Consider the following 15,940-nt stretch of genomic DNA (forward strand, 5'->3'; position numbering starts at 1 on the left):
ATATAATAGTTTCATTGTAATAAGACACAACCTTTTTTCGGAGTAAAACTAAATTATCCATTCATACAAAATGTTTCATTGAAAACTTTTTTTATGAAAACAAAAGAAATGATTAAGTTTTTCGCAGTAAAAATTTTCTTTTGAAAACAAAAAATCGAATGAAGTTTTGCGCGGCATTCACTTTTTACACTTTTACACTTTTTAAACGTAAGTAACTTAAAAAATAATTGCTTTCAAGTCATAGTTCTTATATAAATATTGATCAGCATAAAATTCTCAATTCAACGATATATAATTAATGATATTTTAGTGTTGTCAAAATTAGCCTATTTTTTGCCCCAATTTGCCCCAAAAGGGATGTTCCCGTAGCGCAATCAACGGGGCTTTTTTTTACGCTCATCCAGAGACTGTCTACTTCCTCTGTGCAAAGTTTCAGCTTTATACTATTTTTGTCCGGGTCAACTCGCAATTCTCTCCTACTATAACAGCTACTTTCCTTGTTTCACTTGGTATAGCAACTTTATTTGTTTTTTTAATTCTATTTCTAACCATTTTAAGATCTGTAAAAAAATATATCAATAAAAACATATGTTTTTAATAAATGCTAATATTTAACATAACAATATTATGTAAAATATTTTTTAATTATTATGTTAAATATTATTCTTTTGATATTATAAAATAATAGTATTATTATTACTAGCTTATAACATAAGTAGATTTAAAAAATGAAATGCTAAAAGCTATTGTTTGTTTATATATAGTTTTTTTTAAAATTATAAATACAATTCCATTCGTTTAACTGTATTGCTTATAAACAAAAACATGGGGCACTTCGTCTTCTATGGGGCACTTTGATCCTCCGATCAATGGGCCCCGCATAGTCAAAGATCAATGTACCCCAATAGGTATAGGTAACATATTGATAGCAATATCTACTGTATAAATTGCAGCCAAATAAAAATTATATATTATATTATACACCTAACACTTACAAATTTAAAATAAAATTGTTGTTAACCCATACAGACATCTAAATAAAAATATATTTGAATTATAGTACGATTTAAAAAAATCACTTTTTATGACGAAAAACAATATTTTCTTTATTTTTTTTGACGCTGATAACCTTATGAAAAAATATTACGAATAATCAATTAGGGAAGCATAATGGTTAATTAAATTGCAACCTCACTTCTAGTAAGGCAAAAACGAACGAGTAAAAGCCAAAAGATCATACTGCCCCGGCGATCAATGCGCCCCCATCTCCCCTACTCAATATTTTGTATAAATAGAGCAATATGTATATATATATATATAAAACGAAGAAACAACAACTATGTATGGTACTTAAAGTTTCATGCCTAACGGCAATCATCAGCCATAAAATACAAATCAAAAATATATAAAAACCGTTACAAATTACAAAAATTACTGTATCGTGTGCTCTGACGTCATAATAGAAAAAAGAGGAGGAAAAGAAATAAAGAAAGAAAGAAAGAAAAGGAAATAAAGAAAGAAACAAAGAAATAAAGAAATAAGGAGAATAGAAATAAAGAAAGAAAAGAAAAAAGAAAGAAAGAAAAAATAAGGAAGACCGTCAAAAGCACCCATGCACCGTCAAAAGCACCCATGGTAACATAGCCGGCACCGTCAAAAGCACCCATGGTAACATCAAACAAATTTATTCTTTTTGTTTTCAGTATATCTGAAAAATAATAGAATTCTGTGTTTTCATAAATTTCATTAAAATAATCAAACTCATGGGTGCTTTTGACGGTGCCGAGGTTTGTGAACTTGTTGGTATTTTTCTACTCTAATAATAGATTTAAACGTTAATATACGTTTGAAATTGATCGAAAACAGCTTTTTTTTATCATTAAAATTTTATCATTATTAAAACTTAATATTCTCCCTATATACAAAGTTTTTTATTTTAGTTTTTATAACATGCAAAGATAATAGATAATTCTATTTTAATTTATAAAAAAAATTTAAATATGTGTTTATACAAGTTGTAAAAAATGCATTTAAAAAATGCTTTTTTAACGATTTCAAACTGTTTTTATGGTGCTAGGACATTTAACCTCAATGACTACTCTTTCCGGCCTTATAGTAAACCTGAGAATGTTTTAAGCTATATTCATGCTGAATCCAACCATCCTCCTAACATTTTAAAGCAGATACCGCATTCCATCGAGATACGATTGTCGGCCAATTCATCTAGCGAACAAATTTTTAGAAATTCTTCTTATATGTACGAGGAAAAAAATCAGGTTACAACCAAAAGCTTAAATACATCCCCAATTTACAACCCGTTAACAACAAAAGCCTTAAGCGAAAAATTATCTGGTTCAATCCTCCTTACAGCAAAAATGTTTGCACAAATATAGGAAAGCGGTTTTTAAACCTGGTCGACAAACATTTTCCAGTAAACCACAAACTCCATAGGATTTTCAATATAAATTACATTAAAGTGAGCTACAGCTGCATGCCAAGCATAAAAGACATCATAAATTCCTACAACCAAAACATTCTGCAAAAAAAACCAGCAAAAAAACCCAAATATTAGAAAAAAAATCTGTAGTTGCATCGATAAAACTAAGTGTCCTTTACGCCAACTCCACAGGCACTCATACAGGCCCAAATGCCTATTGAACCACTGCCTTGTTTTGTTCGCTTCAAAATGCATCGAACCGTTTGATTCATCGAACCGTTCGCTTGGAAGTCTACGCAACATTACGCGACCTTTTCTGTTGTCTACCTCAACGTTCATTTCATCACTAAAGACCACACGGCTCCACTGATCTGTTGACCAATTTTTATGTAGTTTGCACCACTCTTTCCGGGCAAATTTTTGTTTTTTATTTAAGCGTGGTTTTTTTGCAGCAGCACGCCATAAATAATTTAAATTGTGGAGGACCCTTCGCACAGTTCTAGGGCTTGCTTTCAGACCATTTGACAGTGTCCATTTCGTAGACAAGTCTGTAGATGATGCTTGTCTGTTTTCTTTCATTAATCTCACTAACGAGCGAACATCACAGTCATTTGAAATTTTATTGCGTCCAGTCCTATGACGATCATTAATTGACCGGGTCTCTTTGTATCGTTGAATTATGTTAATAATGCAAGAGTGAGACCTTCCGAGCTTTTCTGCTATTTTTCTGATGCTATAGCCTTCTTCTTTTAATACAAGAGCCGCGTATCTGTCTTTTTCTTCGATCTTTGCACGCATTTTTGCAATATTTTTATATCCTTATTGCAATTCAAAAAATAAATGTTTATTTGATATCGAAACTCAGGTTTCGATATCAAATAAACATTTATTTTTTGAATTGCGGTTTATTTTATAGCCAACGTAATAAGCAATTAAGACAGTTAAAAAAAAAAATTGATTATTATTTTTAATAAGTGCAAGTTAAAGATTTGAAAGTGGTCGTTAAATTTTGTCCAATTTATTTAAAGAAGATTTATAAGTACTCATCAGTTTTTTAATAAGTTAAACGCTATTTAATTAGAATTAGATTATAAAAAAATTATACCACTTTAATCCGTATGTTTTAATTAACAAGATATTAAAAAAAAAAATTTAATATGTCAATTAGAATCTTCTTAATTTTAATTTAAAGATTAAGAAACCAACTAAAAAATAAGTGGTCTTTAATTTTTGTCCACCGCTATATATATATATATATATATATATATATATATATATATATATATATATATATATATATATATATATATATATATATATATATATATATATATATATATATATATATATATATATGTGTATATATATATATATATTCTACAACATAAATAACTACATAGCTATGTACTAGAATAAAATAAAATTAAAAAGTTTTGTTCAGACGTAACAGGAAAAACTCTCAAAACATGAAAGTTGCTAATTTTTTCTATAAAATAAACTTTTTAAAACTACATTATTTCCAAATGGGGCAAGTTGGGGCAGCTAACTTTTTTGGTTTCATATAGAATGATACAAATTCTCTTTAAAAAAAGAATTGGCTTCGTGAAGGAAGTCTAAGGTAAAAAGTCCTAGCACCATAAAAACAGTTTGAAATCGTTAAAAAAGCATTTTTTAAATGCATTTTTTACAACTTGTATAAACACATACTTAATTTTTTTTTATAAATTAAAATAGAATTATCTATTATCTTTGCATGTTATAAAAACTAAAATAAAAAACTTTATATATAGGGAGAAAATTAAGTTTTAATAATGATAAAATTTTAATGATAAAAAAAAGCTGTTTTCGATCAATTTCAAACGTATATTAACTTTTAAATCTATTATTTCAGTACTTATTTTTTTATACCATTAGAATCATAAGAAACTGTAGAAAATAGTTTGCTAATAACATTATTGAAATTACGCTACTCAAAAAACTATATTTTGGCCAAATTTTTAGTGTTTCTGAATCACTGTGTATTGGCAGAAGTGAGCGACAGTCTTATTGCAAAGAACTTGACCAACTGAGTTAATTCGTTCACTAGCACAATTGGATGATTGAATTGACAAATAATCTCTAGCAGTCTTTCCTAGCAAAGGCATCTTTTCTTCATGCGCTTTCCAAAAGTCCAGTGGTGAGACTGTTGAACCAAGTGAAAACACTGCAAACTGCTCAAAATCTTTGGTTAATTTATCAGCATTTTCTTCTTCAATAACATGGTTTTTTTCTTTCAGAATTTAAGCATTTGACAGAACTCTGTGAAGCAAGGAAGACTTTCCAGCAAGAGGTTGATTAGCTTGAGCTTGAACTTGAACAGAAATTGGTTCTATTTTATCACTGCTTTTGTGTTTACACATGCAGCTTCTAAGTGACGTCGAATTGTGGTCTGTGCAATGTCGATTTCAGTTTGATCAAATGAAAAACGTGAGTCTAGATATGTGGTTGTAACATAAATTGCATTTGTCAGATCAAACCGTTCAGTCAACTCAGTAAGTAAAGCATCTTTCAACTTTTTACAGTGAACGGCCTTGTACGCATTTAATTCATTTTTTAAGTCTTTTATGCAAGGTAAAACTAAGCTTATTCCCACTGTCATATCGACAGACAAAGTAGTTGTTGCCTCAGCTATTAATTCCAGAATTGGTAAACATTCTTTTAAGATAACAATATCTTTTTTATTTAAAGGTGGAGGTAAAGAAAAACGCACATCTTCTTCTTGCAGCACATTCAGCCAAAGCCATGGAAACAGCAACACTGTTCTTATTTGTCCAACCAAGTAGTTTCACTGTACTGCTGAACCTTGTCTTACAGTCATCTGGAAGAGTTATTATTTTTAATCCTTCCGATTTTTGAACTTTGTTTAATGCGGCCAAGGCAATACTTGAACTATGAAAAAAACGGCAGATTTTTTTGGTAGTCTTTATCACTAATGTCAGAGCAGGTTGAGATTCCTGTGAGCATTTCAAGAGACGTTGTAGAACGTGGGCTGCACAGGGATTCCATTCTATTTCCATAATACGAGCAATACAAAGCATAGAATTTGTTGTATCAGTAGTTGCATTAAATATGTCCAGTTTGAATTTCTTAACTTGTGAGTTGACAATTTTTGCAGTTACTTCTGAAATATGGTCTGCTTCTATGGCTTCTAAGTTTATTACACTAATGCAGTGTTTGTGTAATAACCACTTGGCACAAACATAATGAAGTGTAATCACAAGAAAATTAAACTGATTTAAGGATTTCCAGTGATCAAAGGTGATGTTATGTTTTTCAATTTTCTCTGTGGCAATTATTCTTTCTTGTTTAATTAAAGCATCTTCATACAATTCATTCGGTCTGGGAGATAGCGAACTTGGGTGCGGTGGCATATAGTCTATATTTCTAATAAATGTATTAACCAAGTTTTGAAAGCCAGTACCAGCTACAATTTCAAACGGACGTCCGTCGTTTACAATAAATTTAAGTATTGCATCATCATAACTTTTTCTTGAAGTACTGTCTATTGACTTGTTGCTCTTAGAAGTCAATTCACTTTGTCTCACTTTTTCACTTCACCCAGCACAATAACTTGTTCACTGGCTGGCCGTTTTTCAGCTTTTTTTACATTTTTTTCTTCAATCAATTATAAATGAATAGTTTTATGCTTGTCATTTAAATGTTTCCATAAGTGGCTTGTTGTTCCCGTTTTTTGAATTTTAAAAACTGAAGGACAGTTTAGTCACTTAAAGCTTCCATTATTTTCATCCTTTCGAAAATATCGAGCAAGTAATATAGCCATTACTAATACAACAAACAGGACAGACAGTATTACTATTATTTATTAACTGCAATTAGTAAAACACATTTTGTTAAATATAACAAAAATAAACATCACACATAAAATCTTACTTAAAGTAGAGACATTAAAAACCCGAAAAAAAAAAAAAGGTAACTTGGATTGTTGAAAAAAAGTCATATTACATGATGTAAAAACTAAATATGAGAAGAAAAACATGAAGAAAAACCCCTCAGTAAAAAATAAATATAATATTTATTACAAATCACCAAGTTACTAAATTTATTGAGGAAATGAGCAATTAGACATAATTAAGTAACAATGTAGAAATAAATTCAATTGAAGTGTTAAGTACTATTGAAATGTAACTTGTACGTGCAAAGTATAACAATGAAAAACGTGATTTATTTAAATAAGTTTGTTATTTAGAATTAATTTTTAAAACTATTTGATGCCCTTAATAATTTAATTTAATTAAATACAGCTTATAAGATTGAAAATATACAAGCATCATAATATAATTCCTACAGAAATGCTTAATGTTTAACGTTTAATGTTTAATGTTCAACGTCGTTTCGTCATTTGTTCCTAGGCTTTGAATTAGTTACTAGGCTTTGGTAGAGCGCGTTCTTCAAATGCACGCGGCCATTGGAGAAAGATCTTTTGAGCGAGTTAAATCTTTTTTCCTTTTGGAATTTAATTATTAGTTTAGATATATTACATAAAGAATCATCTTAATCAATTATATATCATATTATAATTGAAGTAAGTATATGAAATAGTTATATATACATTTTTATCAGATAAAGTAGAAAGGATTAAAACTTTTATTAGATAAAGTAGAAAGGATTTTAATTTTTTAAATCGTTTAGATTTTGTTTGTTTTAGTTTTTCTTTTAGCAGTTTTATTTTTATTATTTTATATTTTAGAAGGAAAATAGGGGTATGGATGTTATTTAAAGTTATACTATTGCTGTTTCCATAAAATTGTTATTTTTACTTTGAAATTTCTGTGATGCTATCAACTATTTTTGTTCTTTTTTAGAAAATTTAGAAAAAAAAAATTAAAATTGTGTGCCAACACTGACAATGCATGTGACATGTTATTGTATGTAAAGGTTAAATGTTGTTATGAAGATTACAGTTCTTATGAGAAAAAAAAGAAGGTAAAGTGAATTGTTTGTAAATATATATTTTGTATCTTTTTAAATTTTCTTGCATCATTTTTAGAATTTTTGTTTGCACACGTTTATTGTTTGCATATATGCTTTTTTGATATGTATGTGTATGTGGTAATAAGTGCTTTATAGTTGTTTTATCAATGTGTTTTTATAATAATGTAAAGTGTTTTTTTACTGTTTGTGTATGTGTTAATATGTGTTACATAATTGTTTTAAAAATGTGTTTAAATATGTATGTAAGGTATTTATTTATTTTAGTATATATTTAACCTTATATACATATTTAAACACATTTATTGTGCTTATAGTTTGTACATATGTTTATGTTATGCTCTTTCCGTGTTTTTAAAGTGCTGTGACTTGGTAAACATCTACCTGAAAATCAATTAATGTATTTTAGAGAAGGAGCAGAACATATGGCTTTAGATCGTGCAGCTCAGCGTGATATGCACCTTTAAGTTAAATACTGAAAATGAAAGAGCATATTGCTATTCGTATGTAGACATTCCTTATCACTTTATATTTGATGATAAACATTGTAAATGGAAGGTTAGATAAAGGGGTGGTAATAAGGTGATAGTAAGAATGTATAAAGTTAATCCAACTGGAGAATAGTTTTTTCTTAGACTGTTACTTTTGCAAGCAAAAGGAGCAACATCTTGGGAGGATGTGCATACTGTTAATGGTATTGTCCTTGAAACGTTTTGTGTAGCATGTGATTTGAAAGGTCTGTTGCAAGATGACACTGAATGGCAGAATACTCTTTCTGAGGCGGTTTTAAGACATGCCAAAGAAAATTAGACAGTTGTTTTCAATTATTTTGACCTTTTGTGAATCTGACAATCCTTTACATCTCTGGAATACATACAAATTTTTTATGATGGAAGATTTCATTCACCACTCAGTCCCACTTCTAATAGCTGAACAAGCTACTCTTCATCAAATTGAAAAGATTATTAATCAAATGTGTTATATAAAACCATATTTGTTTATAGTTGTATATATGTTTAAATTATGTTGTTTCCATGTTTTCAAAGTGATGTGATTTGGCATTATGTTGAGCAAGATTGATAACCTTGCCACCCAAGCGATGTACTTATAGCAGAGTTGTGACTTGGCAGCATTTAGTGCCAGGCGGAGTTACTGCTTTGGAGCTAGGTTGTGTTGTGTAGTCTTTTTTAATTATTCTCAAAACACATAATAATGTCTCTTAATGTTTAGCGTAATGTGTATGAGAGTATGCAACCTTGATCTTTAAATCCAGGGTGTTTTCATGTCCTAAATTTGAAGTAATTGAATAATTAATATTGAACATAAAAACAAATATACTTTTATGTATTTATATGTTTAGTAAAAAGATAAATATAGTTAACTTTAAATTGGTTTTCTAATTTTGCCTTTCATATTTTAATTTGGTTTGTTATCTTCACTGGATTTTAGGATCAAGGATGTAAATATTCTATTGTTATGTGTTATTATTGTGATGTTTTGTGTTGGTATTCATTTTTAACAATAGACACCTTCATGTTGGTGACTATTGTAAAAAATGAATAATAGGTTGTTTCATTATTGGAACTTACTGCTTTTATTTATTTACTGAAAGCCAAGACAACATGGTAAAAATGCAATTTATATCTTAAATTGGTTTTATTTTTATATACATATATAGTATTGTTAATCCTTTTGTACTTCGAAACAGATTTTGTTGTTACATTTTCGATAAATGTTTATATTAACCGCCATGTCAAAATGGGTTACTATAAATAGGTACATCGATTTGCAGTTTTTATGCGGTGTTTTATTTTTGTTTTTTTTTGTTGTTGTTGTAATTATAGTATCATAATTCCATTTTTATTTTTCTTTAGGATTTACGATTGACGCATTTATACGATTTATAAAAAGAAACCTGATTACCTTTTATTGTAAATTTTGGTCAGTTAAAATGATATAAATGTATGCAATTAGTTCAATTTTTTTTAAAGTTTTCTCTATTTTAAGCCTAATAATTTGCTGTACGTAATTTGGTGGTTAATATTGTAGTTTAGCGCATTTTTCAAATATCGAGTTACTTAAATTTTATAAGGTTTTTAACTAATTAATTAGCTTTGTTTGCATTTGCAACACTTTTGAGGAAAGAAAAAATTCTTATATATGTTAAATTCTTATATATGTTAAATTCTTATAAATATTAAAAAGAAAAAATTCTTATACACGTAAATGATTGTTTTACATTTCGGTATTCTGGTAAAAGGTCTTCATCAAAAACTTGACTACTCTTAATAAAAATATTCTCCTGACCACCATTAAGGTAAAACGGCAAAAACGGGGAAGGGAGGTCCTTTATTAGTGTCAAAATATTGAAGAGAACTTAACGTTTTAAAGACAGTTTCCTTTTTTAAAGAAACATGTATCAAGGGGATACCAAAAAGTTAATAATTCATGTATAATTAACGTTCGCTTTATATTAATCTTATAAATTAAAGTTCATGTTATAAAAAATATCACAAGAATTTAGCTTCACTTTTTCGTCAATTTAAAGCATTATGAAGTGTTATCATTTTGAGTCAGTAACTAAAAACGTATTGCGTTGAACTTGGTAATATCGAGGAAAATGGTTCTGCCTAACACTGATATGACCTATGTCAATGGTAAATTACTCAATATTAAATAATTGGTAAATTATTTTACCTCCGCATACTTTTTATTTTAACTTTACAGATGGTTTAATTTTTTAAATTTGAAGGCGTTTTTCTAAAAGGGTATTAGTTATGGTTTCGCAACTTTAAATTGTGGAATACAGCCACTATAAATTAACAGACCGACCATAACCCGTTTTACGGGTTGTTTATTGCTAGTATTTTATAAACCGTTGATAATGAATTGATCAAATGCTGAACAGAACTTGAAAGTACGATTAAAAAAGTATAACATCGACATCGCTATTCACAAACATTTGTCTATATATTTTACAAAATGTGTATGTATAAAGCCATTGTATCCCAGCAAGATAAATATATATAACAACAACTACGTACAAAAATTTTAAACAGTTATAGCAAGTATTTTTAAATATGTTACTACTAAAATAAACATATTATAAAGTATAATTTTTTAAATGCAAAGAATAAATTTATAAAGAATAATTTGTTGTGTACTTAGAAGATCACACACACCTATTCGCACACCTATTCAAAGGCCTTATTTTGTAAAGCAAATCACGAAGGACAAGAACCCACTTAGTACTTAAAATTTAAACCTAACTTTATGTTTTTAATGTCGATGTAATCTAGTTTAATTATAGTTTATAACATTTTGTAACAAGACTTTAGTTTTTGTTTAAATTTTAATTCCAACAAGGAGCGGTATATCTCTAACAAGAAGCGGTATATTTCGTGTTAAAATACTTTTGTTTAGTTATTTTTAATTTTTTAGAATTTCGAAATTTCGAAATTTAAACTTTTGATTTTCGATGTTTTGACTTAGGTGGGCTAGTGTAGCAAGGTACAAAGATCTATTCCTATGCAGCTATTCATCTTGGCTCGAAGAAAATATAACATGTAACATTAAGACCTCAAGAAGATTTTAGTGACTGTGGTCTTAAATCTAAATTACAAGAATTAATATCTCTACTAAATGGTATAAGTTCAGGAAAAATGTTCCTTGGTCGTAGAAGAGAGGCTCAAAAATGATGGTAAAAAGGATTTAATGGCTTTAGTTAGAGTATAAGTAAAAATTCTTCAAAAAAAGGAATAGCGATAAAAGAGATTCGAAATCTATTGATAAAAACCTACAATTTTTTGGTTTGATGATATGTACCATTAAGCACTTGTTTGGATCGGTTTAATGATGGCTGCAATTGGATTGATGACGGAGACCACTTAATTTGATGTTGGATACCACTATCTTTTCACTACAATAGTGGTAGGTTAGATGTGTAAGTGATGCATTTTCCTTTGCAAGGATATTGTCACTTAATTTAAAAGAACAGTGTTGGTAGACAAATAGAGAAAACCCTGAAGCAAGCAATTCCAACTCGATAGAAAAGTGTATAGAAACAATACTGAAACAAATATTTGACATTTTAGTGCACTAAAATGAAACTTTTAATGATTAGATAATTCAAAACCATTAACATAAACGAAGATTTCCTTGTTGCCCTTATTAAAGAAATAAACATAGAAACAAAACTACTTTCATCGAACCAAACAACTTTTTAAAATTAATTTAATTGCTCCACTGACTTTTCCTTGCATTTTGTAATATCAGTGAAAGTGAATCTACTAAAACTTGTTTCTTAAAAATTAAAATTAAAATCGAACTGAAACAGTTCATTGACAGACCTATTTTTAATTCATGATTTCAAAAACTTACTTTTTTTCTAAATGCAACTTGAATTCCGCTTAAAAATTATGCGCTTACCAACAAAAAAATATAAAAGATAATGATTGGCTGAAATTAACTATATTTAACATTAGATGACTTACAATTTAATATGGATAATTTTATATTTTATTTAGGCTTCAAAAAACGAGTTTTGAAGAATACTTAAAAAAGATTCTCAAAACAATAACAACATTTCCGAATAATTAGAACTAATTAGAATTAATTCGACCATTTTCGATCCGCTAAACTAAAAGGTTTAGATACTTAAAAAAAATCAATAGGTTGTTTAACTAACAAAAAAAATAAGTCAGATAAATAGTTTATAAAATTTTAAATGTGCGTTCAGAAATTGTCTTAAAGAAAATTTTTCATCGAGTTAATATCCTAAAGAGAAACAAAACAAAGTTTTAACAACTAAAGTAGCCTCTATATGGTTAATAACATAGAGGAGCATTAAAACTTGGACAGTCTCATGCACACCTCGTAAGGCTCTTTTAACCAGTAAATATCAGTTATTGCTTCAAATAGCCAAATGATTGAGGATTGTTTATTAGGGGTCAATTCATGACCAAAACTTTTTAATGAGGTTGATTAATACATGATTTATGATCAGTAACTCAAACAATGATCAATGAAGTTGGTAGGCTTTGAATACCAAACTTAAGAAAGCTATTAAAACCTGGATTCCAAATAGCTGAGTACTTTAAAAAAATAGATCAGAACATATTCTGAACTGGCATTAGAAGCTAAAAATTTGTTTATCCGAAACTTTCACCAAAATAATATCTAGAAAAAATGTAACAAAAAACTGAATCAAATTTTGATTAGCAATAATCCAAAATAATTGAAATATTTTTTGATTAGAAATAATCGCTGGAAAAATGCACATACATACGCACATGCATAATGTTTATTATTACGACTTTTGTAGGCTTTATTCCGTTTCCCTTATTTTATTTCGAAATTACAGCAGCTTTTCATAAGTAGCATGTTTTGCTGTAACTAAACCTCACTTCTAAAAGAAATGCACTGGTTTTATATTGTTTTAACAGTACAAAAGATGAATGACATTTGAGCAACACATTTGGACTGTCTCATACAATAGTCGCTAGGGTTCTATAAAGGTTTGTAAAGACCAATAATCACGCTAGACGACTTGGTCATGGCAGACCACGAGCTACAAATGCCGTGGAGCACCAATTTTTAATTTTTCGGACACTGAAAGAACGGTTCACTATTGCACGAAGTCTCCAAATACAACTTACTGAGGTTCATGGAACTGCTCTTAGTCAAGACACCATTAGGAAAGAAGACTTCAAGGGTGTTCGACTCGCGGATTTTAGTGTTATTCGGTCAACGGGAATTATGGGATGCCTAGTACAGCCAGATTTGTAAACAATAATACTTTTACAAATACATAACTTCAGGTTTAATCTACTTAAAAGCAAATGCTTTGTTTCAACAGCGCTGATAGAGCTGAAATATAATAAATAATGCAAGCATAGTAGTATAATAATAGCTTTTTAAACTATTACGTTTGTTATTTATTTGAATAAAAAAAGTGGTATTATATTTAACGTAGGTAAACGTAAGTAATAATTAAGTTTTTTCTATCTATTTAAAAAAGAAATACATAATTGACTTACAAGTTTTATTGAATTATGCATTACTATTTCTGATATGCACATTTTAATTGTTAACTGCCCTCTACAGTATGCTAGTAGGTTTGTAACATAACTGTAAGATACTAACAAATAATTTCAATTAAGTTTCTTTCAACTAAGTATAATATCTACTTATGAAGAACACGAGCCATTTTTTTAGGGCATTTTTTGTTACGTGGAGCTATGTTGTGATTGTAAAACTTGACATAATAATAAATCCGCATATCAACAAATTTGTGGATCAGTTTTTTTTCCAAATGCAATGCATGTTCAGGATGAAGATTATAAATGAAAGTAAATTTGCAGTCTTTCTTGATTGCTTCAATAATAGTTCCTGCTAGATATTTGTATGCAAATATTTTCTTAATGTGCATAAGAAAAATAGCTTCCATAGTTTGTACAGCTTTATACAAGAAAGAATTTGGTTGTAAATAATTTATTCTTCCATTACAATTCTTGATACTGATAAACTCTTCATAAGGATTACCAGAGATTTCAGAAGGTGGCTGAGACAAAATGTTTCTGCATAATTGACATAAAGACACTTTTTGGATTAGCCAACCAGCAAGATAACACATAATCAGTTCTACAGTTTCAGAATAAATTTGTAAAACTGAACCCTGAATTTGCATTGGAGGATTTAGATTACTTTTGTGGGCTAATTTTGTTTCGTTGAATAGTGAACTATTCACTATATTACTTTTTTCATTAACTAGATTAACACATGCTTCTAAAGTTATTGCAACTGTGAAATCTGATTCTGAAACACAATTTGTGTTTGACTTTGCGCTTTATATATTATGCGCTTTTAAAAACAATATTTTTTTGTTTAACCGATAAATTTTCACACGATTTAAGTGTAAGGCTTTTTGAAGCTTTCTCAATTTTTTGTAGTTTTTTCCTTATCATCAGATTCTTCTGAATGTCCAGTGTCTGCACTATGAAAAATTGTTAACTCTTCACTTGTGATTTTTTTACTTTTTTTTCTTGGCTGAACTAGAAATCGTTCTAAAGGTGCTTTTCTTTTGACAGAGATTTTTTTAAGAGGATTTGGTACATTGAAGATGGTTGGGATTGCTGATAAAATTGTCCTTTTGCCTCCAATATTTGTTTGTAATACTGGGTTGGTTCAAAATGTTCACTCCATAGAGCATATGATTTATTCAGTTCTACTGAAGTTTTGTTGTCAAGATCTTGACGGCGGCAATTGATAACCCACTTTTTAAATTTGAAATTAAAATAATTATACATACACACACACACACACACACACACACACAGATATATATATATATATATATATATATATATATATATATATATATATATATATATATATATATATATATATATATAATGTATTATTATTATTTTAAAAAATATCTTAAAACATATCAATTAGTTTCAATACTAGAAGGAACGTCTGAGTTGTTTTGCACTTGCAGAGCTCAGTTAACAATCCATACAACAGTTGTACAATTTTGGGCCAAAAAAGGCTCAAAAGTTGTCTACCATACAGTTATGTAATAAACCTTCTAGCATACTGAAGAGGGTAGTTAAGGATTGAAACGTGCATACCAGAAACAGTTCACAGTATAATTCATCCAGCTTTCCTAATACTTCTTGAAAATCTCTTAACTAACAAAAGAAATTTTAAAAAGTCGTTAGAATCAAGTTGCGACCAACCTTTTTTTGTCTTTTGGAAATCGAAAAAATGACACATTTTTATCTACGTTTTCCCCTCGTTTATGCTGACAATTAACAGCTGCACAAAGTTCAGCGGACATGATTAGGTGATCTTTAATATATTTAGTTAACTAAAAAGTAAAACCAAAGAAAAATCAATTTAAAATGACTTAATCAACCAATCACACAATTTAAGTTAAACGATTATAGGTATTCTGTGGCTTTTGTTTACAATCTGGCTGTACTACACATCCCAGAAGCCTTTGCGTCACCGATAACACAAATTTAATGGAGATTATGCGGAGTCGTACACCCTTGGAAGACTTCTTGCTTTAAATTTTCGACCTCGAGCAGCAGCTACTAGTCCCAGATTGTCTGTAAACCACCGAAGAAATAGACTGGCTTTTGCAAGGAGGCAAATGAATTGGGAAATACATGATTGGGGACAGGTCTTATTTACAAATGAGTCACGACGATGAAGGTCAGCTGGCGAATAGAAAAGATCATATACTCTCCATGGTGTTGAGGATGCAGCTTATTTCCTCGTTTTCCATATCTCTTCCAATGGCCTGCATCATAAGATGCCCGTCATAGTCCCTCAGGTTATGAAAGGCAATTGAAAGCTTTGTGTTTGCGCGCACGCTGGCCTACTTTTTGGTGCTATACCTATAACTGGCGGCTACTCTGTACCTCCTACTTGTGGAGCTGAGGTTGAGCACCTAATCCACATTCAAGGGTTTGTCGCAAACGAAACAGTCTGTCGCTTTTCCAA

The 15,940-nt window shown here is 29.3% G+C and overlaps 1 protein-coding gene and 1 long non-coding RNA gene across 5 annotated transcripts; one reads left to right on the forward strand and one right to left on the reverse strand.

Annotated features, from left to right (window-relative positions):
• Window positions 1-488: 488 nt before the first annotated feature.
• LOC149876825 (uncharacterized) lies at window positions 489-3,235 on the reverse strand. The gene is made up of 3 exons (XM_090075123.1): window positions 2,698-3,235; window positions 2,411-2,520; window positions 489-560 (listed from the first exon to the last, which is right to left on the reverse strand). Exons 1-3 carry the CDS (start codon window positions 3,233-3,235, stop codon window positions 489-491), a joined length of 720 nt encoding a protein of 239 aa, XP_089931249.1.
• Window positions 3,236-6,881: 3,646 nt separating this feature from the next.
• On the forward strand, window positions 6,882-9,402 carry LOC149876826 (uncharacterized). Of its 4 annotated transcripts, none has more exons than XR_016448466.1 (4): window positions 6,882-7,019; window positions 7,300-7,420; window positions 7,787-9,051; window positions 9,301-9,402. It is a non-coding gene; the product is annotated as an uncharacterized LOC149876826 (long non-coding RNA). The 4 variants fall into 4 exon arrangements; XR_016448465.1 differs by having other exon boundaries at window positions 7,836-9,051; XR_016448464.1 differs by having other exon boundaries at window positions 6,890-7,420; window positions 7,836-9,051.
• The last annotated feature ends 6,538 nt before the right edge of the window (window positions 9,403-15,940 follow it).

Source organism: Hydra viridissima, unplaced genomic scaffold, assembly GCF_058129835.1.
Source record: "Hydra viridissima isolate aposymbiotic clone 2 unplaced genomic scaffold, HvirCarnegie_v1 scaffold_18, whole genome shotgun sequence".
Classification (NCBI taxonomy): domain Eukaryota; kingdom Metazoa; phylum Cnidaria; class Hydrozoa; order Anthoathecata; family Hydridae; genus Hydra; species Hydra viridissima.